Raw genomic sequence first — 27,088 nt, 5'->3', positions numbered from 1 at the left:
CAAACTGGCGGAGGAGGGCGAACTGGAGGATACATCCGAAACAAGCCTTTCAAAAACTGTTTAACAATCCTAGAGGACCATAGGGACGGGCCTGGAGAAGTGCGCCGAAACCTCGATATGGCTACAAGATGTACCTTTACAGAAGAATGGGCCAACCCAGATTTAGCCAATGATAGTATATATGGCAAAAGTTGATGAGGCAGAGATTTGTAAGGTTGGAGACCCTGTCTGACACCACAGGCAGAACCTCTTCCATTTTGCCTTGTATGTTTTATTAGGGCTTGGTGCTCGAGCCTGGGACAAAACTTCTCTACACTCCTTGGGGAGATTCAGATGACGGAACTCTCTGTGTTTAGGAGCCACGCTGTCAAGTGCAGCGACTTCGGATCCGGATGGAACACCTGACCCTGACCCTCGATAACAGGGACGGAATCTGTCGCATGCGAATTGGATGATCCTGGGAGAGTAGAAGGAGTTCTGTGTACCAGAACTGCCGGGGCCACGCTGGTGCAATGAGAATCATCTTGCATGGCTCCACCTTCATCTTCCTGAGTACTCGTGGAATGAGGGGAATTGGCGGAAAAGCGTAAAAGAATGCACCGTACCAGGCAATCGAAAGGTCGTTCCCCAGAGATCCCTGATGGTGAACCTTGCTTGCGTAAAACCGGCATTTGGCGTTCACCGGAGACGCAAAGAGGTCTATGGTCGGTGTTCCCCAGATCGAGAACACACTCTCCAGAATGGACTGGTTTAATTCCCATTCGTGATTCACCTCTGTCTGGCGACTCAGGGCATCCGCTGGGACATTGAGAGAACCTGCCAGGTGTTCGGCCTGCAGATTGATCTTGTGAAGAATCGCATAATCCCAGATTCTCCGAGCTTCCTTGGACAGAGTTCGTGATTTCGTTCCTCCTTGCTTGTGCATGTAGTGCATGGCCGTCGTATTGTCCGTCCAGACCAGCACTGTTTGATTCTGAACTCTGGGAAGGAAAGCCTGCAAAGCCAACCGAATGGCCGTCCGTTCCAAAAAGTTTATATGGCACAGGCGTTGCTCTGGACTCCAGTGTCCGCGTACTTGAAGCTCTCGGAGCACTGCTCCCCAGCCTTCTAAAGAGGCATCTGTGGTCATGATCAGAGGAGATGGTGAAATCCTGAATGTCAGACCTTCTGCGAAATTGTCTTTTACCAGCCACCACTCGCATGCCTCTCATTTCTGGCGTCACCAACACCTTGTCGTTGAAAGAGCCCTCCGCTTGGCACCATTGTTTGTCTAGCTCTTCCTGCAGAGGACGCATTCGCAGCATGCAATGCGGTATTAATGGTATGCAGGATGACATCGACCCGAGCAGAGACTTGTAGAGTCGGACCGAAAGGCATCTCTTTTTCATCACCTGGCGAGCCGAGATGATCCATTTTTGTTGACGTTCGTCTGACGGACGAGCTGTGCATCGCTTTGTGTCTAAAATGGCCCCAAGGAATCTTGTGAACCTGGAGGGTTGCAGAACTGACTTGTTCTAGTTGAGCTGAAGGTCCAGGTGATTGAACAATTGGATGCAAGTTGAAACGGCTTGAGAAGTTTCCTTGAAAGATGGAGCTTTGACGAGCCAGTAGTCCAAGTAGGGGAAAACATCCAGGGATTGTTTTCGGAGAAAAGCCGCCACTGGTGCTAACACTTTCGTGAATATCCGTGGTGCAGACCGAAGGCCAAACGGAAGCACCTTGAATTGGAAATGGCTCTTGCCTACTGTGAAGCGTAGATATTGTCTGTGAGCAGGGTGTATCGGTATGTGGAAGTACGCATCTTCTAAATCCAGAGACGCCAAATAGTCGCCTGGGTTCAAAAGAGGAAGAATATCTTGGAGAGTAACCATCCTGAAAGATAGTTTGATGAGATAAGTGTTGAGCTCTCGTAGGTCTAATATGGGGCGCCAAGTGTCTGCCGTCTTCCGAACCAGGAAGAACCTGGAATAAAAACCTCTGCCCCTCTGAGAGAGAGGTACCGGCTCTATTGCCCCTTTGATGACCAATTGGTGGGCTTCGAGATGCAACAGTCCCAGATGTTTTGTGCGGTTGGCGCCTGGAGCTCTTGTTGGAGGAAGATCTTGGAATTCCAACGTATGGCCACTCAGAACAATATTCAGGACCCATCGGTCCGATGTTATACTCCTCCAGCTGTTCAGACAAAAAGATATCCTGCCCCCACTGATGTGACTGGGAGGGGAGGAACAGTAGTAAGAGCCAGGAGGCCGCTATTGCCTCTTGGCGTTGTCGCGTCCCTGGCAGGTCGGACGCCCTCGCTGAGGTTGGCGAGAGAAAGACGCAGATTGACCTTGGCGTGGATTCGAATATTGGGTCTTATAAGACTGCGAAGACTGCGAGGAATATCTCTGCTGGTTGTTGCCTCTATAAGAAGAGAAACCTCTGCCTCATGCACCCCTAAATGGGACCTTTCGATAGTTCAATGATCCCAATGACTTCGCCGTGTCAGTATCCTCTTTTATACTTTGCAGGGCATCATCAACATGCTTACCGAAAAGCATCTCACCATCAAATGGGAGGTCCAGGATCTTATTTTGGACCTCCTGACGAAACCAGGTGGATCGCAACCAGCCTGGACGACGTAACACCGCTGACCCTGCTAAGGCACGAAAAGCCGTAGAAGCGATATCCATAGCACAATCAATTACTTCGGAGGATGATTTTTCTCCCTCCATCAGAACTCTCCTGGCCTCTTCCCTCGCGGAGTCCGGCAGTTGTTCCACAAATGGCTCCAAGTCACACCACATCTGGCGATCGTATCTGCCTAGAATGGCTAGAGCATTTGCTGCTCGAACGAGCAAGCTGGCCATGGAAGAAAACCTCTTATCCACGTTATCCAAGCACCTACCGTCCTTGTCTAGAGGCGTAGTCAAAGGCGTTGATGGGTTTTTGGATTGCTTTGTGCGGCCTGCGAGATCACAGAATCAGGCTTAGGCTGTCCAAGAAGACATGTAGGACTGCCATCCGGAGCCTTATATTTCTTCTCCAGCCGGGGAAGAACAGGGATAACAGTGGCCGGATTCTGCATGAACTTGATCCCTTCCTCCCAAACATGTTCAATTATGGGAATGGATTTGACTGATTTTCTGTATTGTACTTTGAAATCATCCAGGAAACATTCAGACTGCTCCCTTATAATTGGCAGTCCGAACCTCTTCAACGCTCTTTCCATGAGGTTATGGAACACCCCTATATCGACTGGCGGCGATACTGACGTATCTCGTCCTGTAGCGTCCAGATCCTGTAGTCCACTGTCCCCTTGATCCAAGTCTGGGTCCTGCAATGGATCAGTCAACGGATCTACTTGTACTTCATCATCGGAAGAGGTATCCTGCAGAACGGTATTGGTTGGCTCAGGGTCCAATGTCCGTGATAGGACCGCTGGAATGACCACTGGTGGCGTCAGAGGTACCACTTGTGTAGGAGGCAGTACGACAACTGGCTGCGCCTGCGGCAGCACCGGAGTTGGAGGTCGTGTAGGCTGTACCGAAGGTTTTGATGGAAACCTGGTTCTGTAGTTCTGCAGCATCATCTATAGATCAGAGACTAGAGAGGCCGGCATGGCCACCATGTCCTGCCCCAAACCTGGAGGACGTCGCTCCTGAGGAACATAGTGATGCACCTGTTGGTCATAAGTATGGTCATAGTATTCCTCTGTGTCAGTCAATTGCAATTTTACATTTAAATCCGAGGGACTGTAGGCGTCCCCATAATGGCCTCCATCTTCCTCCTCCTCATCCGACTCGTCATCCAGAAGCATTGATGGTGGAAGAGACGAAACCAGTCTAGGAGACGTCATCTCAGGTGTAATTTTCAGCTTCTGTATTGGAAATTGCATTTTTTGACCCGTCGACGGCGCCGTCGTCGAAGGTGCGGCCGTCGTCGTCGGAATCGTCGACGGCATACTGGACTTCGTCGACGGAGTCTTTATCGTCGTTGACGGAATTTTCGTCAACGGTTTCATCGTCGAACTCGTCGTCATCACCATCAGTGTCGTCGTCGAAGTCGTTTTCGTCGTAGTCTTTGTCGACGACGAAGCCGTCGACAGTACCATCCCGGAGACCATCATCGACGACGAGGAAGTAGTCATTGTCGACAGACCAGGTACCTTAGACGACGACGGTGTCGTCGTCGTCGTCGACGGTCCCGTCGACCGAGTCAATGAAACAGCGGAAGCTTTCAGAGAAGAAATCATCGTCGACGTACCCGTTGTTTTTGTCGTCGACGGACGCCGTTTTCTCTCAGGCGTGGTCCCTGGATTGACTGCAGAGTATTTTTCAACATTTTTTTCCTTTTTGGACGGAGGAGAAGTGATAGAAATCTCCTTTTTGTCCTTAGTGGCTGTCACCAATCCAGCAGCCTGTCCCTTCCTCTCTTTTTCACTTCCGTGAGGAGATTTATGGGGACTAGCCCTCTCAGACCCGTCAGAGATCTTATGAGGGGCCTTGATAGGGGGCTCGGCTGAAGAAGAGGGAGAAGACCTACCCCTCTTCTTGGATCTCCGAGATGAAGACAGATGTTGAATCTTCTTCATCTGATGAGAGCACCTCCTTCCGAGTCTTCATCTTCTGAAACCAGGTCAATAGCCGGCCCTCCCTGTCACGCAACGTTTTTGTAGAGAAGGTTCTACAAATCTTGCAGTCTGTGGTCTTGTGGTCCGGGTATAAGCAATAAATATCTTCTACAAAAAGCCTCTTTTTCCCACAAGACGCAAAGGACCTGAATAAGGCCTTCTTCTCCTTGTCAGACATAGTTTGTTTGTAGATGAAATAGTTGAAGAAATAAGTAGAATGGAATGGAAAACTGAGCAGAGCTCAGTGGAGACTCCCTAGCACAACGTGCGGTAGAAAAATCTGAGGCTCTGAGCTCTCTCAGGAAGGTTCTATGGGGTGAGGCTGCTCTGATTGGTCCTGACAAAAGTTTGGTCTCTTTTACACAAAGAGGGTGATAGGATACAAAATGAGATGAGGCCTAGGCCTATTTTTCTCTTTTGTTTCTATGGTTGTGATACTACCGAGGCTCCCATTCCGACGACGGGGAATGATACAAAGCATGGGAATCTATGAAAGTTCCAATACTGGGGTAAACCGAATGAATGGGAGCCTCTGCAAAAGCGTCAGGTGAGACTTCGACTTATAGACAGTGAAACTTAACAACATCAGGTTTGCTGCCATCTGGAGATTATCTACAACTGACTGGTGCTCCCACCTTCACTAGCAAGTTGTTGAAGTATGGGAAAACGGGTATCCCAAACCTCCGAAGGTGGGTAGTGACCACAATTATCACTTTAAGGAACACACTAGGGGCGCTGGTGAGGTTTAAGGTAAGCGCAGCAAGCTGAAAATGCTCTGAGCCTACCTGAAACTACCAGTAGCATATGTGGGACGGCAGATCCAAGGACACTATCCTGTCGCTCGGGTCAGGGCAAACTGGATCAGGATGAGCATTTTTTATTTCGCAGTGAGGTATTTAGGGAGCAAAGGTCCGAAATAGGTCTGAGACACACCACTAGGTCCAACTTCGGCTCAAGGAAATGGTGAGAGTAAAAGTGTTTCAGTGGTTATTGCAACAGGTGAGGAGGAATGGGTGAATTGATGCCTCAGTTGACCCACGCACTGCCTGCCAGACACGCGTCCACTGCCGCAAAAGGTCTAGGGTGACTGCTGAACACATTGAGAAGATGGTCTGTGCTATATGCCCAATCACTGGAATTGCCTTTGTACATTATAAGTGGTGTGGAAAATGGTTGGCCAAAGTCAACAGGCACAGGGGGCATGTTGTGGGTCTACTTTCCTTAAAGCACTCGGACAGTCTGCCTACTCACTGATAGGCCATGGCCAACTAAATTAATGCAAAACAATGTCCCATAGACATCCGAAAGCAACAATGCGACCAACCAAATAGTCCTTTATTTCAACAATAATCAAGAAAATGTTTCATTATGAAACCATCATTTAACAGCGCAGTCGTTGCGAGTGAAAAATTTGCTGTCTCATCGGTGAGACACACGACAATAGTGATCAAAGTGTTTTTGAAAAAAAGGATTAGCACAGCCCATTCTTGGCCAATGCAATATATACATTGAAGTTTAACAGAAAATGGTCTGCGATTTTAGTATTGATCCCTAAGGAAATAACAGGATCATCATCAATACTCTTGATATAACTGAGCCAGAGACTCAGGAGTAAAAATGGACCTTGCAATGACTCAATGGGCAATGCAAAATTAGCAGACCCTAGGACATGAAACTTGAGGATCATAATGGTCCAAAACTTCGGGAGGGTGTCGCCTTTTACCAAATGGCTGCATCTCCAAGCCAAGGGAGTCAATGCTCCTCTGCCTGGTGTAGTGGCATTGTTTACCCAACGTCCCGGACGACTCTCTGGTTCCCATGTTATTTAGAAACATGGCCAACTAAAGGGCATATACATGTTGGAGGCCTATACATCGCTAGATAAACCTGTGGCGCACAGACACAACACCGGTGCCAGCTGCCCTCCACAAGCAAACCGTGGTAGTAACCAGGTCATTGTTGATAACATTTGTTTGAATCTTTTCCATCATGAATCGTTTATGCCAAAAGGCCTGAAAGTCTTTTGGGACTGCCAGCAAGATCTTGCTGGCCTTGTCATATGGGCATTCGTGTAAACGGTGTAGGCCATCAGCGTTCACGAACCGCAAAGCCAGACTAGTCAAGGGAAATCTAGAAATTCCCAAAGCCTCAATCCTCTTCGATTCCATAACTGGAGTAGTACGGGGAAGGGACTCGGATTCTCTTTACGAGTTGAAGCCTGAATCACAAGGCTCTATAGATAGGATGTTTGGTAAGAAAATCAGGATCATCCGGAAACGGTCTGATAGAACTAGCCACCTGCCTATTTACCAGTGATCTGGGACTTGGATTTGGCAAGTGGCCATCAAGCTAAAAAGGGCTCAGACGTTGCTGGCATAGAGTGCAAATTATCTGCCAGGATGCTTGTTTTGGTCTGAACTGAAGGCAGCTATAAATCTAGAAGCTCAGCTGCCTTCAAAACCACCCTTCGAAAGAAGGCACTTTCTTCCATTGGTAGCCCAAACGGTGAGTAAAAGCCTGCGTTAGGGGATATCAAGCCCACTGGCCCCTTGCAAAACCAAATAAAAGGTACTATTTATGTAGTGAGAAGTAGAAAGTTACCCTTATTATCATCCACATCCTGGTGTCTCTTGTTCCGAATTCAGACCAATGCAAAGACCAGAACCGTTTTATGTTCCACAACACATAGCATTGTCTCCGTGATCACCTTTAGGTGCATGAGAGCATATTTATAACAACTTTGAGTTGTGGCCAGAGCCAGACACCCAAGACGCACCCTGTGTGGGTCTATGAACAACATTTGTTTTCTGTAGTCGCAGCACAGTTTGAAAACTGCTGTTTTGGCTGGGGATATGATTTACTAGCATGCTGTATTGTTAGAAGTCGCTGGAAAAGCAACAAAATTGGGGGGGGGGGGAGTTCCAGAACCAGGACGGAATGAATGAAAAGAATGTAACGTACTTAAGCACACAGGGTTGGAGCCTGTATGTTGCTGCAGTCCATCACTTCAAGGGCAGTATCAAATAAACATGGAGCCCCAATAGTACGCACAGAAACACTGCCGAAAAACTTTCCTGAACAAGCTTGGGTATTAATCCAAGGTGAAGAATCTGAAGTTAGAAGTATCCATCAGAAACTGCAGAATGACAAGAGGATGAGCCATCTCCCATTATGCATCAATGATTTGGGCCCCCATCCCTTACTTATCAAGTAAGCCTCCACTCCTATCAGGGAATTCAGAACCATTTTTTTCATCAACACTTCATCCTCCTACAAGTCCTCTATTACAAAGCTACTGCTAAAATGTTCCACACTATCTCTTGATCTTGCTTAGTCCATACTCCTCTGTGATCTACTCGTAATACTTACTTTTGCTTTTCAACTGAATAACTTCTCCTTGTAGTATCAACTATTTCCTAACCGGACCAATTGCTACATAATAGCCGAGTTGTTTAGTAGGTTTGCTCTGCATAAATGTCAATAAGATATACAGTCAGCTGTCATTTAAGAGGCAACTGGATACATTATATGCAAACGTATAGCATAAAATGCTGAAGTAGAAACAGAATAACCGGCAACAAATACCTTTCAAACGTTTCAGTGTCTCGCTGCTGCAAACATCCACTCGCATCGTGGAAAGTTGTTTTTCCTTCAAGTCAATCTGGTCCACAGAGCATTTATAGGCCAACAACTCTTCGATGAGGGCCTGCGGCTGAGAATAATTTTTATACAAAAAACAAAGCACATAAATTACAATGTTTTCCTCTTACGGTTCATACAATCAAGCTAGAACAAAATGTACTATTCCACTGACACCGAAAGGTGCCTCAGTGCTGGATTGAAATACTGACATCATGCACGAAAGACCTTCATAGACCACCAGTTGAGGATACTGGTTACATCGAAGAACATAAATGGACAATTATAAATTGTATTAGCTTGAAATTTTAATTTTTTAACTCCCTGCTTGCTTGTCAATCTAAAATGCCACAGAATATGGATGCTTTGGACACATTTTATTTAATCAGATGTTCTGTTCAGCAGTGATGCCCTACTGTAATCCAGATGTGATTAACATTATTAAAGAGAAATCTAGAAGCCCATAGGGTTCTGTGGCACACAAAGGCACCGCAGTATGAAACCTCCTACGTTTGGCATAAAAAGCACTTTTCACGAATAACCTATTTATATTGCCAAGTATTTAAAAACGCAGATTCACTTATTTCATTTGCACTGAATGAGACACTTATACCTAGGAGCTGAAAGTACGAGTTACTTACCTTCGGTAACAATGTATCTGGTAGAGACAATTCTAGCCGCAGATTCCTTCACGTAGAATTATCTCCAGTCTCACGCCTGAGGATAATTCTACGTGAAGGAATCTGCGGCTAGTAGTCTATCAGATATATACATTGTTCTTTGCACAGCAGAGTATTGCAATTAATGAGAGACAAGAACTTATGTTTTTACTTTTAGTAAAAGCAGAGCAAGTTTGTTCTTCAACCCACAAGCTCTAACACAACTTTCAAACTGCAATACATACTTGTATATAATTTAGGAAGGACTGAATGGAAATCTATACATACAAAACTTTCAATTAAAAAAAAAAAAGATACGTTCAGTATTTGCGTCACGTCACAGTTTTGGCACTTACTCTGAATTCTGCAACAATTTTTGATTTCAGAACTGCTTTTGGATTTACAGCTGCCACTGAAACACAATGCACAAAAACAGACATTAATTAACCTTGTTAGGATATTCATGAAAATTGATTATTTCTCTTAAAGGAAGGCAACCCAAAATTAAAATCCAAAACAATATTTGTGTATTTGAAAAGCAAATTATACTAGAAGCTAATCACAATGCTTTCACCTTCCAAAGAAGCAAGTGGAGTACATTTCTCATTAAAGTGACTGTATTTAAGACCCTACAATCAGCCAGCTTGAATATTATCCAACAATGGTTCGTGGAAAACTGACGCATGGAGGTGGATCTCTGAGTACCCCAGGTCCTGTTTATCTGTGGTTGACACCTTGTGACTGATGGTCCACTTCAATCTCCTTTGATTTTTTCCGGAGAAGATCGGAGATCTCCCCTCCACTCCTAATTATTATAAATAAAGGTGGTGGTGTCAATATGCACAGCGATCAAATTTCAAACAGAAAACTATGTAAAACTTGAAGAAAAGGTTTCTAATATCTTTGGGCCGCATTGTGACAGATTCCGAAATTGTTCCTCAGCAGTAAAAGGGCAGGAGCAACACAGTGTGGGGTCCCACAAACCATCCATTCATTCAAACACCCAGTTTGGCTCTATGTCCACTCACTTACTGATATCATCCAACCTGAGCAGGACCACATTTAATTATAGCCATGGCAAAGCAAAGTAGGAAGGTGGGAGTTTGAAACAGAAGGACGCATAGCAGAAAAAGAAAATAGCAGATTTACTCTTTTGTCCAAAAGTCTCCGATGTAATTCACTGAAGACCCATTACCAAGCAGGGTGCATTATGAGTGATGTAAAATCCAGCCAGCCATGTAAGACAGGGCTTCTTTGCCGCCAATAATGCACCTAATTTGAGTTTCTACACATAGCACAATGTTTGCAGAGCCTGTGGAGTAGGCTTAGCCACAAGAAAAAAAAACAGGCATCAGCCACGGACACTTTTCTCAAAAGTTGTATTCACAATGTATGTAAGAATGGACGGGAACATGTACGATCCAATGGAAATTGGGAGGCCCAGAAACAGTCCTACAACATGTCCTTTGTACTGTTAGTCATTATTAGTGGTTAACCAGAACCTAACTTTAATAGACAGGCTTAATATTTATATGGGAGACATGTCCTGGACATGTCTACTCAGACATGGGTTGAATTAAGAATGGGCTCAGAACGTGAATATCTAGAAAAGATGTATAATATGAAAGAAGAAATACCACAATAACTAAAACACACACACACATGTGATGGTCACTGCAAACATCTTCTCAGCCAGACTCTTGGATGGATAAAGAGCATGGGTTCAGAAAGAGGCTTCATCGACATGACCAGAAGAACATTCTGATACCATTGAGGGGGTGTGTCCCTCATTTCGGGGAGCACACATAAATCCGCCCAGATGTAGATTTGTTCTACTGTTTATTAGGAGATATCACGAAGGCTCCAACAACAGACATATGTAATGAGAGTTTCCTATTCAGACTTAAATTTCACCCTTAAATCTTTCTTTCTACATGTAGACTTGCCCTTACTTGGTTATGCCTACTTAAACTTTTATGTAGTAACTTCACTCCTGAATGTTCGAAATGTATTCCCTGAACTACTTCAAATTGAATCTTGTCCCCATAAGAGTAGTATATGGACAGGACAATGTAGATTTTCCAGACGCTGGATGGCAGGAAATCTGCATTTTATGTAAGCGATCAAGGATAAGAATATGTATACCTTCTTAATGGAGTCTCCTCACAGGAGCAACACAAGACAGATTTGGAAATTTTTGAAAAATTAAAAGTTAATAAAAACACAGAACGAGCAACTATCTTCCTTCTTTTACTGTTGCGCTCACAAGAGAAATGGCATGAAAGCTCTACTATTGGTCCACGGCTAGCAGTGTAATGAATTGAAAGCTAGAGTGGATTTGCCTGGTATAAGGTGTCTTGAGCAACTGTTTAGATGTGATTAAAAAAAGTCTGACTGGGAAGCAGTGTTTAACTTTCAAGCTGTTTCAGGATAGATACAGGGAATAGCACAATGTTTTACCAGAATATACTACACCTTTAAGTTTTTCTCCATGAACAGTAAATTATACGATTAGTACTTTGGGGTATTATTCATAATTTAATATGTAAGCAAAACAAACACCAGCCACGGTGTGGCAGAAGGGGAGCGTCCTATACATTTCAGAAATGCTACTAGCTCATCCTTTTGAGAACTGCTCTAGGGAGGACGAATGATTTGCAGACAAGGAACTTAGAAGGCACAATGTGTGACTCGTTCGTCCGCCATATTGATAGAATGGGGAAAAAATACTTTTTCCAATGAGAAAAGTACTTTTCCCATTAAGGAAGAGACATTTTAGAAGATTCTGCCAATTGTGAGATTAATATTTTACTCAATGCCAGTTTTGTGAGTCAGCACAGGTAAATGTTAATGGTGGTTGTAGGCAGAAATGTAAGTAGAAAACATTTGAAAGCAAAGATTGAGAGCTCGGTGAATCAAGCAAAAGGTAAATATTGTGGTGAGCATTAATGATGCTATTGAGAAGAAGTTTGAGAGCATTTATATTTATTTCTGTTTATCTATTATATAGATTGCATGATGTTGTAAAGTAACACAACAGAAGAGTAATGTTGGAATTACACTTTAATTCACAAGTAGATTGAACGCGACTCCTCTCCCTGCCAGCTTCTTTAAACGGACATTCATCAAACACCAATGCTCCCATGGCAACCCTCAGCCCTGCTGAATTCAACAAGCAGAAGGCAGGGCACATGTAATACATCAGAACTAATATAAAAAATTACAACACATGACTATCCAAATAGGGTTCACCAACAAAGCAGTAGAACCTGATTTCAGTCTAAATCAGTCCAGCATTGCCAGTTAGTACAGCCAAGTAGTAAGATGTTTACGGAACATAGCTTCCAATGGGCTAATAAGAAGCTTTACTGGGAGTAAATTCCACAACTTCTGTGCCAGATATCTAGAAGATCGGCCTCCATGTCCAACGCAAGATACTGAAGAAACCTGGGCCAGTTTGAGATTGGCTGAGCGTAGGGATCTGTAGTGCAAGAAGCACGCCCATGTATTGGGACCACGTGATGACCTTTGACTACCATTCTTTTAATTGATTTTAGGTGCTTTGATTTATTCTAGCTTAATGTACAACATAATTTTTCCTGCATGTGCATTTTTTCCTTGACGATTTTTGTGTCTCCTTGTAGCTTCAAAGCGGGGGGATTTGCTTTTTAAATCCTTGCCAGGAGAACAGAACATGTGGGATATGCATTTGAAAGCCTGAGAGAGAGAAAGGTATGGAATGAACTTCTTTATCTAGGAGTGTAGTGTTACAGGCAGTGGTGCACAAATGTGCATTGTATTGTACATTGGTAAGTATTATGAAGTTCTTACTATTGGATTTGACATGCCCTCATGCCATCTTGATTTCTGACTCGGACTAGCTTGAGCTCTGCGCACACAAGCAGGCCCCTAGATCACTCAAGTTGTTTAGACTATCCACGTTCAAGATGATTTTCTGTACTTTTAGAGACTTTGGTAAGATTTGCTAAGATAATGTGTGGGATGCGCACTTGGTACCTTTCAGAGCAGAGATTGTTGTTGCCAGAGAAATGTGCAGCTCTGTCTCGGAGTCAAAATACAGTGGCCTGGCCAGCTTCTGTCTTGACCCTGACACACAGACCACTGCAGTCAGCTTGGTTTTCATAAAAGAAGAAAGGGGTGAGGCTTTCGGAAGCTTCTCCTCAGGTTGAGTAAAAGGTATTAAAAGCAGGAAATCTTGGCGGTCATACGGGAGCTTGCTGAGGAGCAGACGTGTGGACAGGGAACTTTAAGGGTCCCAATTGAGACTTCTGCCTGGCTGTCAAGGGCTCCTCCAGCCAAGTTGGCAAGAATGTTGAACACTCTTTCGGTGATGTATTCTTTTTGATTATTGGCATTGTGGTGTGTGAGTGTGTCTGTGTGCACATTCAAGTCTCCAAAAGTTATAATCATCTGACGTATTTAGTGAATACATCATATCTTTTCATGCTTTCCTTTCGATTCCTTGTGTCCGATTATTTGCATTGAACAGTGTTTATTTTTTGCAGTGGACATCCAGTATTATCTGCTTGTATTTTATTCCATGCATTTAACAGTTCTATTTGCTTACTTATAAGTGTGTTATTATTGCTTGCACATATATACAAATATAGTTCTACATACATTTGTATATTGTTTTCATTTGACATCTGGGAAAGCCTTTCTATTAGAGTGTTGCACAAATAAAATCCCATGCTTTATTTTGAAAACTGTCTTTTGATGCGCCTCATTTTATGAGTGTTAAGTCCCTTTCCAGGTGTTTTTATTGCTTCACCGCGTGTGTGCTTCCGGAGGAAATGCGGCATTTTGGGAGGGCGCAATACAGGATCTTAAGGAGAGGAAAGGGTTGACCATACAAGAGTGTAGGATAGTGTGGTCACAAGTGAGTCAGAGCTCGGTCAGTGAAATAGAGCGCTTTCAATTAAATGTGCTTTATGATGGGAAGCCAATACTGTTCCCTTAAAGCCTTCACAGAAGAGAACTTGGGAACAGAGCCAAAGAGACTTTCAACGGCGTTTTGAAAAGTGTGAAGTCTGGGTAAGTAAGCCTTTGAGAATCCCAGATAAAGATCATTACCATAATCCAGGTAGGAAGATGTCAAAGAGATCACCGTATTGATCTAGTGATCAAGAGTAAGTTCAATATCTAGCCAGATTACCAATTTGTTCACCACAAATATTGGCCGCAGGAAGGTCAGAGAGCATTTGGTCGGTTTTAAGATCACAGTGGTATGGAGTATGATAGGTTAAGGGGAAATAACCAAAGCCGAATGTTAACGAGAGTGCAGACTGCAGTGATGGAGTCGGTAAGATAGACTATGAAAGGAATTCCAATGAAGACTCCTTGCTCATGGCCGAGTAGTAAAATGTAAATGAGCCCGATTCACGTGAGAATATGAATACAATTATAAGGAGTCGTGATGGTGCTGATGGCACCTTGGATGGGAGGAAAAGATGTAATACAATTATTTTAAAGAGGATTAAGTAACTAAGGATTCCGTATTAGAACTATCCATTTAATCTGAAAGCAATTCAGACAGAAGAGGTAATTTTAAGTCACAGAATGACACTTCATTAAGCAGAATAGGCCTCAAGCAATGCACTAATAGATCATTTGCGAAACAACGTTCGGCTTCTTTTTAGATTAAGCACCTGTTGTTCCCAGAATGGCCTCTGTCCACTCATGTGGGCTTTTGGATTCATGGGGAAATTCTGAAAGAGGTCAAGTATAGATTACGATCTGAATGCCCAAGACCTTCTCTAGCAGATAAACTTTACACATAGCCATGTTGGATGCAAATGTTATGGCATTCCCAAGTAAAGGAGGAAAGAGCCTCCTCTAAGGACTGGACAGAGTGCTAAAATTCGTTCAGGACTGACTTTTAGATATCCTGGGTCTTCTTACATTTTTTTATGTGGCAGAGGATGTTTATTTGAATGATAAGGAGATGGATGAAGTGTAACAGCAGCAAGCCGTTTGCTGGGAAATGCAAACAAATATGAACATACAGGGTTGACTTATTTGCAAGTAAACAGAATTCTCATATTTCAGGATTATTCAGATGGTAACTAGATCTAGTAGCATACAAAGAAGATGTTTTTGCTAAAAAGAAAAGAAATTAAAAACATGGAATGATTGCCAGAGTGTAGGTACACTTGCAATGCGGTCAAGAAAGTAGCAGCAGTGACTGCAATATGGAGAACGCAGGCTTGGTTCCAGACATGATAGATATGTCAGTGGATTATCGGAGATAGATAGGTCACTGCATAGGTGAATGGCCCCTAAAGGGAATTTTATGATGTAGAGTTGCAGGAACCTTTCCCTATGATGGCATCGAGGAACAGGAGACATTGGGAGGAACTTGACCTTTTGCCAGGAGGTTTTAGAATTCTATATGACTCGTGGCCATCAGGCAAGAAAACACACTGGAACAGAGTAAATGGATACATTGGAGTGTAAAATGGGATTTTGCTCCCCTTTTGACTAATGGAGTTCATGTATTAAACTGCTCAACAGAACGTTTTGAAAAAGGATTACCCTATAGGGTAGTGATTCTGTATAGGTCAGAATTTGCAGCAGGAAGTGCTTTGGTGAAGGTGGTACCATTAGGGCAGGATGTATTAGTGAGTAGACAGATAAGTGTAAGGGTACTGAAGCTGCCTGTAGAAAGTACTCATCGGTCTGGCATGTTAATGCAGCAATGGGTGTGCTGGAGAGTTTGGGTGAGAATTACTCTTTGGAATCGAGAGCCTTATCCTTGTAGGGACTAGGTTACTATGTTTAGTCTCCCACAGAAGGATATCAGACGCAAGCCCCTTGGAGGTGAAAACCGAGCTTAGCAACTTCCAAGTCTTTGTTTTTTGGCAACGTAAGAAGAACTAAGACACAAGAAGCACTTTAACTTTCGTTTTCAGGAAAACAATAGATTAGTGGTTAGCGGTAAGGAGGAGTATGTGAAGCAATCGGAGGTTGTGAGGGGCATTGTTGGTCCTGCTTCTTTCCCAAGATATTTATTTTCATATAGGCAGAGTATGCTGGATGCCTGCTCCCCATTTTACCAGGATGTTTTTTGAAATTATATTTACAATTTGAGTGAGTGCTTGGATAAACTCCTTTTATTGTCTCCTAATGCACTGGGGCCTGGTAGGTTAGGAAGCGCCTGTGAGAAGCTGGCCACAGTAGTGAACTACTACGAGTGACATTTGCAAGACTCGAACACTTATAACATTTCACAAAAATTTGTAGTCCTTCAGACGAAGCGTTCATTTAATTGACCAGCCAGCAAGGAAGATGCAGACCGATAACTGGCTAAACCCAAATAAAATAAAGCATCAGAACATGTTAGTGCATCTAAAAGGAACGGGACACTAGTGCAGAGTTCACTGGACTAAAGATAAAAAGTGGAGGTGGCCAGTGGTCCTAAAGTAGGGATTCCCAAGGACATGCAGGAGAAACGCTGAGAAAACACCCCTCATAAGGAATCTTATAAATGTCACAATTTCCACAAAATTAAGTGAAAGGAGAAAGACATAAAAGAAAGTATAATTGTTAAGTGTGTATGCAAACAAGGATTGCGTGAGACATATCTATTGAAGAATCAGATAATTTTCTCTGGTCTTTCTCACCTTCCACAACTTTCTCCGTTACTTTGGTCCGGACGCTCTTGCTTCGTTCGCGTTTCCCCCAGACCGTGTCTTATAAAAAGAAACAAATTAAAAGCAACAAAACCTTCAAACCCAATTCCCACCCAGGGAGATCAATATTCCAGCGGTTTTAATAACCACACATCGGCCCACTGCATTAAAGACTGGCAAGTGCATCCGAAAATCAATTTTTGACATTATAGATAACATCTTGGAGAGAGCAAAGAGACATTTGGAAACTATATTAGAGACAACAATTTGTTTAAATGGTGGACTGGCAGAAAGAGCGGTAAGAATCTCCAAAACGTTTTATATAGTGTAATAAATAAAAAAATAAAAAACCTAAGCCCTTACATTTTGAATAACTGCCACTGAGAATAAGCGATTGTTCACCTAACTGAAGTAAACTGGATGTTTAAAGATTTTTGATTATAATGGTCATTACATTTTTTTTTACAATTATATTTTGCCTATTCTAAAACTGATCTATCACAGCTTAGGTAAAAAGAAGCGCACTTTCATTACTCTTTCGACTATGAACATCTAGGAAGTTTAGTCAAAATCTAATGCACACTACATGTTGTGCCCATCAGATAAATGATTCAGAGCATATTGGAGCAATCAGATCAGCAGGAAGAACAAATGGATGTCTACAGAGGTAAGTCTGCTTTAAGCAGGGATATTTCAATATCCAGTTAAAGTAACAATGTTATAAGTTATATTCTAGCCTGTGTTTCACAATTGCATGTATGTTTTTCTTGAAATGTCTGTATATTTGGTAACAATGTTTCCTTCAGGTGCCAAGCTAATTATTTTCTAGATTTCTGAAGAATGTTCAATAGGAGAAGGGCCAAACACGACAGAAAGGAGGGGAAACTGCAACTCGCGTTCAAACTCTGGATTGGTCAAATTAGCCCCTTTACCTTTCTAGACATTGACAAATCACTACACCTGATAAGTCATACCACCAATTACCGGTGTTTAGGGAACTCACTTTGTGGGGAGCAAGGTACCTAAAGATTACTATATTAAACAAAATATATATTTTTTATTTTAATGAAGGTGGTTACAATTCTGCTCTATTACACGCTTCACAAATTAGCTTTGTAGGTAGGTGTTCCTTACTGTGAGGAAGACCAATACTATAAAAGAGAAAGAAATTGTCTAGAGAGGGACAGTTGTGATGATGATCACAAGCAAGACTATCACGAGCAAGAACGGACCACAAACTTATGCCTTAATTCACTAAAGACCAAATAAAATGGACCATTACAGTGCCAATCGCAAGGCTGAATATGGTGTAACCTTAACTGGTGAAGTGCTCAAATTGCATCTGTGCCAGCTGGGTCTCGAACACCTTTTATTTTCACAAATTATGAGAATTTCTCAAATGAATCAAGTGGTTGACAGGATAGAGGTGCATGTTACACAAAGCTAGTGGCACGCCCACACAACTGACATAAAATAAAGTGGAACACAGTAAGGTGCACTTACAATGCAAGGAAAAGGCATGATTCAAGGCATTCACCTGGAATGCTTCAAAACGTATTAACACTGACGGATCAGTTGGGATTAAGAAGCAAACGCCTGCCTCCAAATTTAATAAACAAACATATTTCATATGGGGACAGTAAGAAACCCCTATACATGGCAGTCAAGAAAAGCAAGCATATCAACACAGATGATGCAAACTTGGATCAGATCCACTCTACAAATACAGCATTAATAACAAAGACTAGATGTTGCTCATGAATAACACTAAATTATATTTAACAACAAACACCTTGTGGTTAGCACACAGATTCCCATACATCCAGTATATCAAAATACCTACACAAATCTGAACACAAATTACAAAAGAAAAATACATACTCAAAACACCTTTAAATGATGCAATGGTCTCCTCTGGATAGACCCCTCTCTCTTCCCAGATCTTAAAGATTCGTTCGACAGACTTCATAATGGAAGGATCCCTAAAAAAAAAAAGAGAAAAAAAAGAAGCAAAAACAGAAATTCAAATATGTGTCACACTTGTGCATCTCTAGGACGGGACACAGTAATTACAAATGTGCTTGAATACATTCCACAAATACTGATTCAATATTAATAAAAAATATATATGTGTGAGAATTCACAACATGCTTTTGCCAAGACTAGAAATCAACTTATTGAAGTGTGGGTTATGGTGAAAAAGGTAGAGGAACATACATAGCAGTGCGTAGTTAAAGAAACGTCTAGGGAGTCCAGAAATATAGACATCTTTTTTTTTTTAAACAGGCAACATACATTTTTTGTCATATAGGTGTTTCTCTTATTTGGGGAACACACATTAATTTGGCGGCTGGACGAAAAAAGGACAACAAAAACTGTTTTTGTATTTAAAATACAGACCAAGGTCAGGAGATTACAGCTCATAAATCACATATACCCAGGAGCTCCTGGATGAGAATCAAAATCATTCACAAATCAAAATTTACTAGAATTGATGGATTCCAAACTGTGTGATGTTCATTGTGGGTCAATCCTAGATATAGGAACAGAATACTACTTGAGAACCCAGGTCTCCATCCTCAGAATCTTCACTGAATTCATCAGAGACAGACAGACATAGTTTTAACTATGCCTGTCTGGTGGCTCATTTTGTGGATTATAAATACCATTTAAAACACTGGATTTTCTTTGATGTTCATGAATCCCGAGCACCCCAAAAAAACAATGTTTTCAATCAAAGAGGTTTGGAAGAGAAGTCAACTTTAAGGGCAACAGTACCGGAGTTTCTGCAATTTTACCAAATAATTATTTACTGTACTCCAGGTAGTAGCTCTGCATACTACAGTGATTACGTTGTGTCTTGTTAATTGTGCTCAAATAGTTCCCGAGACAGATAGCTTTGTTTTTACCTAAAATGTTATGAAGCCAGACATTAGCTACCTAGCGACTAATTAAAAGTAGCGAGGCGAGACCCACAGTTTTTGTTTAGTTTTCAAATGTCTTTTATACCCTTCTTACATCAATGAAGTGAACAGACCTCAACTGCTGTGGAGAAAGGGAGAAGGGGAAAATGCAGGAAGAGAAATGGCACAGTGAATTTGGAAATCTGGAATTACTTCAAGGAGAAAGATCGGCAATTTCTTAAAGTACCCAAACTCCTATGGAAAGTATGAAGTGTTAAAAAATACAGCTTAGATTGCACTATGTGTAGATAAACGGGATTCTTACCTATATCAATGCTACAGAGTAACCTTGTGAATGGGTTCAAAAGCAACTCTAAATTCTTTTTGAAGAGCAATATTTAGCCCCTAAGGTTGAGCACGACTTCTAACTATGGTAACAACCTTAAAGACTGTCCAAAATATCCTTAATCACTAGAATTAAGACAACAAAAATAACCAGGAAAGTCTTCTAGCAGGTTGTAAAATATACTACCTGAATTTGTTTGAAAAGCAATAATGATCATGCAAATGTATGTTTCTTAGTAGCAGATCACTAGATGTATGGTCATGTGACTTTGACAATGCTCATAAAATATGCTAGAAAGTTCAAATTGCCATTTTGGAGGAATGAAGGATTCAGACCATTCATTTCAGAAATTATAAACGGATGCGCAATACCCTGACAAATAATCTGACCAATCCTAACACATCATTCATGTGTGAGGTAGTCCTTAGCAGTAAAGCAGATTTAAAAGCAATCCCTGGTAAGACCACTAAAGAGCAATTAGGATCACCATAAGGTTCCTTAGTTAAGCACTATTATCCTCCAGATTGGAGGGTATGAAAGGGGGTGTAAAGGAATGCCTTTCAGAAGTGTGTTTTTCGAAAGGCATGTTGCCCCTTGAACTCATTTACTTGCTCAATGGATGCAAAGCTTTGCCATTTCACATTGTTTAGTGTTGTGAAGAGACTGACGGTTAGGCCAAGCACCTTTTTGTGAACTAGGAGTTACCACACAATACCTTTGGCACACTTGCTTTGAAGTTCTTTGCATTACACTTCACCACAACCGATTTGGATAGAGTTTCATGCCAGCTAGATTTCAGGCTGCCAGACCATAATCAGGTTTGTTGATTAAGTTTCGCATTAGGATTACCACTTGGCAATTCCTGGACTCTCGTAAATTTGATCAAGATTTAGTATATGGGTAGTGCCAAAGAAGACATTTACATTTGTGTTGAAGGGCCAGAAAAAGACTGGCAGCAATTTGTTGGATTTAAAAGGAACTTCGGAAAATATTTCACATTCCATCACTGCTCTGCATTTAAATCATATGCAACTTCCAATCAGTCCTAATATACCATCTAAATGGGACAGTTTTATCATCAGATTAGAGCATCAAAAGGTTTGTAATAGTGTTCCTCAGAGATCCTTTTGAAGGGATCTCAAAGAGCCTCGTGTTCCCCCGACAAAAGACCCCCTTATTTGTGTTTTACATTGGTACTGTCAATTTGTATGTTGTGTTCTGTTTTTTGTACATAAAGGTTGATAAGGTAGGGTTTGGATAGGGTTATTATAATGGTGTACAAACTAGAAATGTCTGACTAATAGAAAATATTTTAGCTTTGATTTCTTACTTTCCCTTATTTTTCTTTCACCCGATATCCCAGACTATGTATACATGTATTGTTAAGGTCCTGTGGTACTGCTTCTATCAATATTGTATGTTTGGCTTCCTCCAATGAAGTAACACTAATTGTGCTTGCTGCAGTTGCTCCTCCATGTTGCTGTTCTAGCGCGAATGGCCAACCATGAACAAGTCTGCTGCTGCTTCAGTCACCTACTCTGCCTCAACTTTCTTGCGTCCCCCTTGGTCTCTTCACACATGCTTCCCGCTACTATGTATGCTCTGAAAACACGAGCTTTACATATGAATTGCCACAACCTCTAAAACCGCCCTTCTGAATGTCTCTGGGGAGCTGTTGGGTGTGGGCTGTTTCAGTTTAGCCTGCTCAGCACGTCTCAGAACTATGGCTGCTAAATATCAGTCTCAAATACAGTCAAGACCTGTGAGAGGTGGAGCCTTGTTGGGTGGATAGGATCAAAGGGGCAAACAGCTCAGCCTTGAAGTTGCAGCGGTGGGAGGAAGGTGCCACCTAGTGCGGCCTTCCGACTCATCGCCCACTTGTCTCCAGACCCTCATTGTGTCCTTGAATTGCAATAGGAAACTACATGTAGATCAGAGTGGGTGGACGCCGATTGGGCAAATCCAGCCTTTTGACATGTAATATTCTAAAACTAAATAGTGTATTGTGTAGATCACTGTTTAACTGATACAGGAATGCGGGAATTGAAATCAGCATCGTAACTAACATTTTGTGCTTCATGGATGAACTTGATCAGACTGCAAGCATTTAAGAACTTTAAGGTCTTCTGGAGATGCTTTGCATTACTGGGAAACCCGGGCCTAAATAAGTCAATTATGCATTGATTATTATTGGGGGTATCTGGACACTCACTATTGAATTACGACGGCGAAGGTACACAAACACACAATTCGTTCAGAGGTCTTTGGCAGTACCATCATGGAAGAAGGCTAGGTCATTGGCAGCTGATCATTCAACCAATCAAAAAGGCTAATGATAAAAAGAGAGCTTATCTGCACGGTTATAGACTACTCTCATAGGCTGTACTCTTGCAAAGAAGACGGGTAAATGTGATGACCAGAAGCAAGGCAACCTGCAGGTAACAGTTGGCCAAGATAATAACTGAAGACAATCTTAATAAAAGTTACTCATCTATGGAGACTTTATTCAAAGACCAATATGGGCCCTAATGAAATTACCAGTATTGTGATTGCTTTTCCCACCCCCTCCTTCAGTTCAGTCACACATGCATATCTTGGCACAAATAACTCTTTACCTGGAAGACAATGAACTTAGTTGACAGACACTGTCGAAGTTCATAACCTAATTACCAGTAGGTAGCTGGAAAGTCAGCCTTTTGATTTGGCTGGAATTTCTCGGATATCAACAGCTAATGATATATATTTTTTATAAAGGGCCATCCAGCAGCACTGAAATGCTCCATCTGTATCTCTCTTATGATGCACAACAGTCAAAAGAGCTCTTTGCTCTGAAATGAGATTCCCTGCAAATTCCGGTCAGGCAAATGGTCTATTACATGATGAAGGCCACCAGGCATCATTAATGAACGTATCCATCATTGAGAGAAACACCAAATTACCTCAATGAAACTTTATATGCTTCCCGTCAGTCACTGGAAGCCACCTCAACTGCACTGAACAGGCATTGAGACAAATTTAACCAACAAGTTTAACTTCTCCAAGTACTTGCAATCTTTGTTTGATCTACTGATACTAGACTACCACACTTAAGGGCTGGCATCACCTCCATTACAGAATGTCTAGAATATTACCAACTACCTGACACTTCTCTCCAATAGTCGATAAATAAGTGGACCTTTCATCCATGAAGCATTTTATAGTAGAGGCCCTTAGAATGCCCAAAGAAAGGAGACTGGCTCATTTATTGGCCGTGGTTTCAATAAACAATACCATTTTCCGCTTTTAGGGTGCCATGAATTCTTAGATAAAACCTTAACTGACACTTTCAAATACAGTTCGTTTAAGTGATACGGAAAAGTTATCTTCACCATTCGAAGTTTATCAATCTACATTAGACATGACAAAACCACTCTAGAAAACACAAGAAACTAAATAAGCCAAATAAAACTCACATATCAAATTCTTATTTAACAAGTTCAGCTAATCATAATCTGAATCCAAGACAATTTTCTATATTTCCCAGTCACACATGTATCTCAATTAACTCAACTAACCTTGAAGGAGGTAATAAACTGGATAATATGGCAGAATGTGTGAATAAGACCTTTCACTGCCAAAGTAGACAACCATATGTAGTAAGCTGGCTCTGTATATACTATACCAAAATGAGGTATAGTATGCAGAGTCGAGTGGAACCCCAAAGGTAGGCAGAGGTAAAAATAGATAGCACCTTACTCTCCATTTGTGGTAGTGTTGGCGAGCAGTAAGTCTTTATCGGAGGGTAGTGTTAAGCATTGGTTGTACACACTCAGGCAGCAAATTATGTCACACACTCGAAGACTGAACTCAGACCAATAGGTTTGTATAAAAAAAAATATTATGTAGTTATTTTATTTCTAGAACCAAGCGAAGCCTGGTGCAAGTAAGTGAAACAGTACTTTGCAAAATCTTATTCAGTAATTTACAGTTGAATGCAGGTTCAAATGCTGTTGATGGAATTACAGTTAAATCAACAATTCAAAATTACTTTTCAGTTACTTTACAGATTACTGTGCACGTTACGGTTTAGATTACTAATGCAAATCATTGTAATATGCCTAGATATCATACTGAGACAATTCCTGGACAAAAGGTAAGTAATACACTATTATTACATGTGGAGTTTCAGTGGTTCATACAAACCAACTCCACACTTGGAACAATTTTCAAGAAAAGTAGTCTAATCCTATGGGAGGAAATTGAGTTATCGTTTACAGGTAAGTAGTTATTTGCTGGAGTTGGTATTCCGGGGCTAGAACCAGGGTTCCCCTAGGGTCAAGGATGCACTCTCAAAACACCCCCAGCAGCACTAGGGCAGCCAGGTGCTGAGGCCCAATGTTATCCAAAGTGGAATAGGGGGCCTCCGGTTGGTGGCTGCTCATGAGAAGGTCACAAGGTTATGGGAGCAAAGCTCCTGGTGTCAGGCTCAGGGCAAAGGGTATCCCAGTTAGCACCCAAAGTACACCTGCAGCAGCACAGTGGCGACTGGGTGCAGGGTGCTGTTTTGGCATTGGGTGCCCTGTTGATATTAATGAGGATTCTCCAGTTGCAACATACATTACAGGCTTCAGGATGAAGATCTTCTGGAGAGGACCACCGGATGGAGAGGTAAGTTGGGATGCCTGGGGATGCTGAGCCAGTGTCAGTTGTGCCACCCAAGGCCATGGGACGTCGGGTGCAAGGGTGTCTTTAGGGGTCGGGTTTTCTTACCAACACCAGAAACGGTCGGGGACCCTCCAGAAAGGGACTGCAGGTGTCGATTGGAGACTCGAGGCAGGTCAAAGATCATTAGATCTCAGTTCAGGATCGTCGGGGAGACCTCCTCGTGGTGTTGGGCCACTCAAACTTGGGCCATGGGCATCGGGTGCATAGTGTTGCAGACTCGCAGATTTGGCCAGAGGCAGAGTCTGCTGTTGAGCAAATCCTGTGCTCAAGGGAGACAAAGTCTTGGATTTGGAAGACAGGGCAGGCCCTTTGGGTTCTCGACGGCTGCTGGCTACAGGACACATCGGGATTTCGCTTGAGCAGGTTGGAGGTGGGGACAGGGTGGCAGGGCTGGAGCCAAGTCAGTGGGCGTCCTCCTCTTCTTAGTTCATCAAGGATTCTACGGTCCTTCTCTTCTTCTGGTCGACTCTTGTCTGAGGAGGTACGGTTCAGGGTTGCCCCTAAATACTAGATTTCGGGGCGTTACATGTAGGTAAAGGTCGGGACCAATGGGTCCCTTCGTTGGTGCTGGTACATCCCCTATTATGCCACCCTCCAGTGGGAGGGGGCATATACCTCTCAGGTTGGCTGGGTCCCCCCATCTCCAAGATGGTGTGAACTGAGAGTTGCCCTTCACCTCGATTCTATGACCTGATGGGTGGGGTTGGAAAAGGTGGGCCCACCTCCCTTCCTCACTTGGTTTTACCGCCGATTCTCCCGCCCTAAGTGGGGGTCAGAACCGGTGGGGGACAATTGCTGGGAGCAGCAAATGGCTGGGGTAGCTCATGGACCATGCCCATCCTGGGGAAGGAGGATTGGCACCTCGTCCCAGGATGTGCATTGTTCCAGTCTCCGGAGAGCAGCAGGCTCTCAACCCAGGGATCCAGAAACCTGTCTGGTGGTGGAAGCTGTCGAGCAGCCACTCAGCCAGGACACTAGAGTTGGGTCGCTTTTCAGGGGCATCTCTAGGATGCCCTTTAAGTGCATTTTTTCATTAAATCCCACACTGGCATCAGTGTGGGTTTGATGTGCTGAGAAGTTTGATACCAAACTTCCCAGTTTTCAGTAAAGCCATCATGGTACTGTGGAGTTCATAATGACAAACCCCCAGCATCATATACTCTGAATGGCATTACTACACTTACAATGTCCAAGAATTGGCTTAGACATTGTAGGGGTACAGGGCCACTGGTATAGGGCACCCAGCTAGAGGGCTGGCTTACCTAAGCCAGGGCAGTGAGTTGTAGACATGGCATACAGGGATGTGTTCCACGTCGACTTGTGGGATTCGACAGAAATTGGCGTTAGCATGAGCTGAAGCCAATTTGGTTGGGGCACCCATTTTGTTAGCCATATGATTATTCCGTCTTCACGGTTGCTTGCCTTTCTATTCTGCTTCAGTCATCAACTGTAGTTAGCCCCTTCAGTATTGAGCCAGAGCAATGTATGAGCTCAGAAAGGCCTGTAGCTGCTAGAATGCACCGGTTTTAGAATGTAACGGTCAGGCTATTTTAACTGATGTAAGCAGTTCTGTCTCCCCTCCCACTTTGCTGATTAAGAGATATTTGTCTGACCATGTTAGTCGATAGCTATTCCTGTGTATGCCTGTACCTTCCATTTGAGTCTCCATGCTTACTCAACTACAAAGTGTGTATAAAAAAACCCTGGTTTCTGTATTTCATGTACTACCTCATACAGTACCCGAGGGTGTTGTATTGATGTAGTCCCACTCATGAGAGATTAATTAATGTATTTGATATTCCAGCTTCCGTGTAAATCTCAATTTTGTTGGTTTAAGGACCAGTGGGCAGAGAAGGGTGAAGAACAAAAGTTACTTACCTGTAAACTGTGGTTCTCCAGTATTGGTGTCTTTCATAGATTCACAGGCTTGAATATTCCCAGTCGTCGAAGTGGGAGTCCCACGGTACATAACAGCAATGTAGCAATAACACAACCATAGTATAGGTAAGAAAAAACCATAGAGTAGCATTGAATCAGATTTATAGAGAGAAAAACTTGCTACTTTTATAACATATCAAAGTCATTGTGAGCAGCTTCCAGACAGTAGTGCTTTGTAAAGGTGTGCCTGGTGGACCATGTTACAGCTCTGCAGATGTGTTGAAGAGGCACACCAGCAAATAGCGCAGTAGAAGAGGAAACTTTTCTGGTAGAATGCGCTTGAACAGTCGCAGTAAGTGGCTTCCCAGCTTGCTGATTGCAAAAAGCAAATTGCAGTAGATATCCAGCGTGCAATAGTCTGTTTGGTGACTGGATGCCGCTTTCGCATCCGTCCGTAGGCCACAAACAGTTGATCAGTCTTATGGATACTAGCCATCCTTTGAAGATAAAATTTCAGACATCTTCTGATATCTAAAAAATGGAGTGTCCTCTCTTCTGTTTGAGGTTTAGGAAAAAATGTCTTTAAAATGACTGGCTCATTAAGGTGGAAATCCGATGGCACTTTAGGGATAAAGTGCGGAGCAAGACAGAGTCCTTGGTGAATGGAAGAAAAGAGGGTTTAGTAGTAAACGCCT

General features: G+C 42.7%; 1 protein-coding gene across 2 annotated transcripts in view; it reads right to left on the bottom strand.

The window, feature by feature from the left end:
* Nucleotides 1-27,088, bottom strand: part of RPRD2 (regulation of nuclear pre-mRNA domain containing 2) — a 469,322-nt gene that overhangs the window by 293,329 nt on the left and 148,905 nt on the right. The window contains exons 3-6 of one of the 2 annotated variants that reach the window (XM_078669938.1): nucleotides 18,453-18,544; nucleotides 16,554-16,622; nucleotides 9,267-9,322; nucleotides 8,198-8,324 (exon numbers count right to left, since the gene is read on the bottom strand). In XM_078669938.1, coding sequence (XP_078526064.1) covers nucleotides 8,198-8,324; nucleotides 9,267-9,322; nucleotides 16,554-16,622; nucleotides 18,453-18,544 — 344 coding nt within the window. Of the gene's footprint in view, nucleotides 1-8,197; nucleotides 8,325-9,266; nucleotides 9,323-16,553; nucleotides 16,623-18,443; nucleotides 18,545-27,088 lie in introns of both variants that reach the window. The other variant, XM_078669937.1, reaches the window with a different exon arrangement.

The sequence above is a fragment of the Lissotriton helveticus genome, chromosome 12 (assembly GCF_964261635.1).
Source record: "Lissotriton helveticus chromosome 12, aLisHel1.1, whole genome shotgun sequence".
NCBI classification, from domain to species: Eukaryota; Metazoa; Chordata; class Amphibia; order Caudata; family Salamandridae; genus Lissotriton; species Lissotriton helveticus.
The sequence above is the reverse complement of the archived record's forward strand: the minus strand, read 5'-3'. Positions and strand labels throughout refer to the sequence as shown.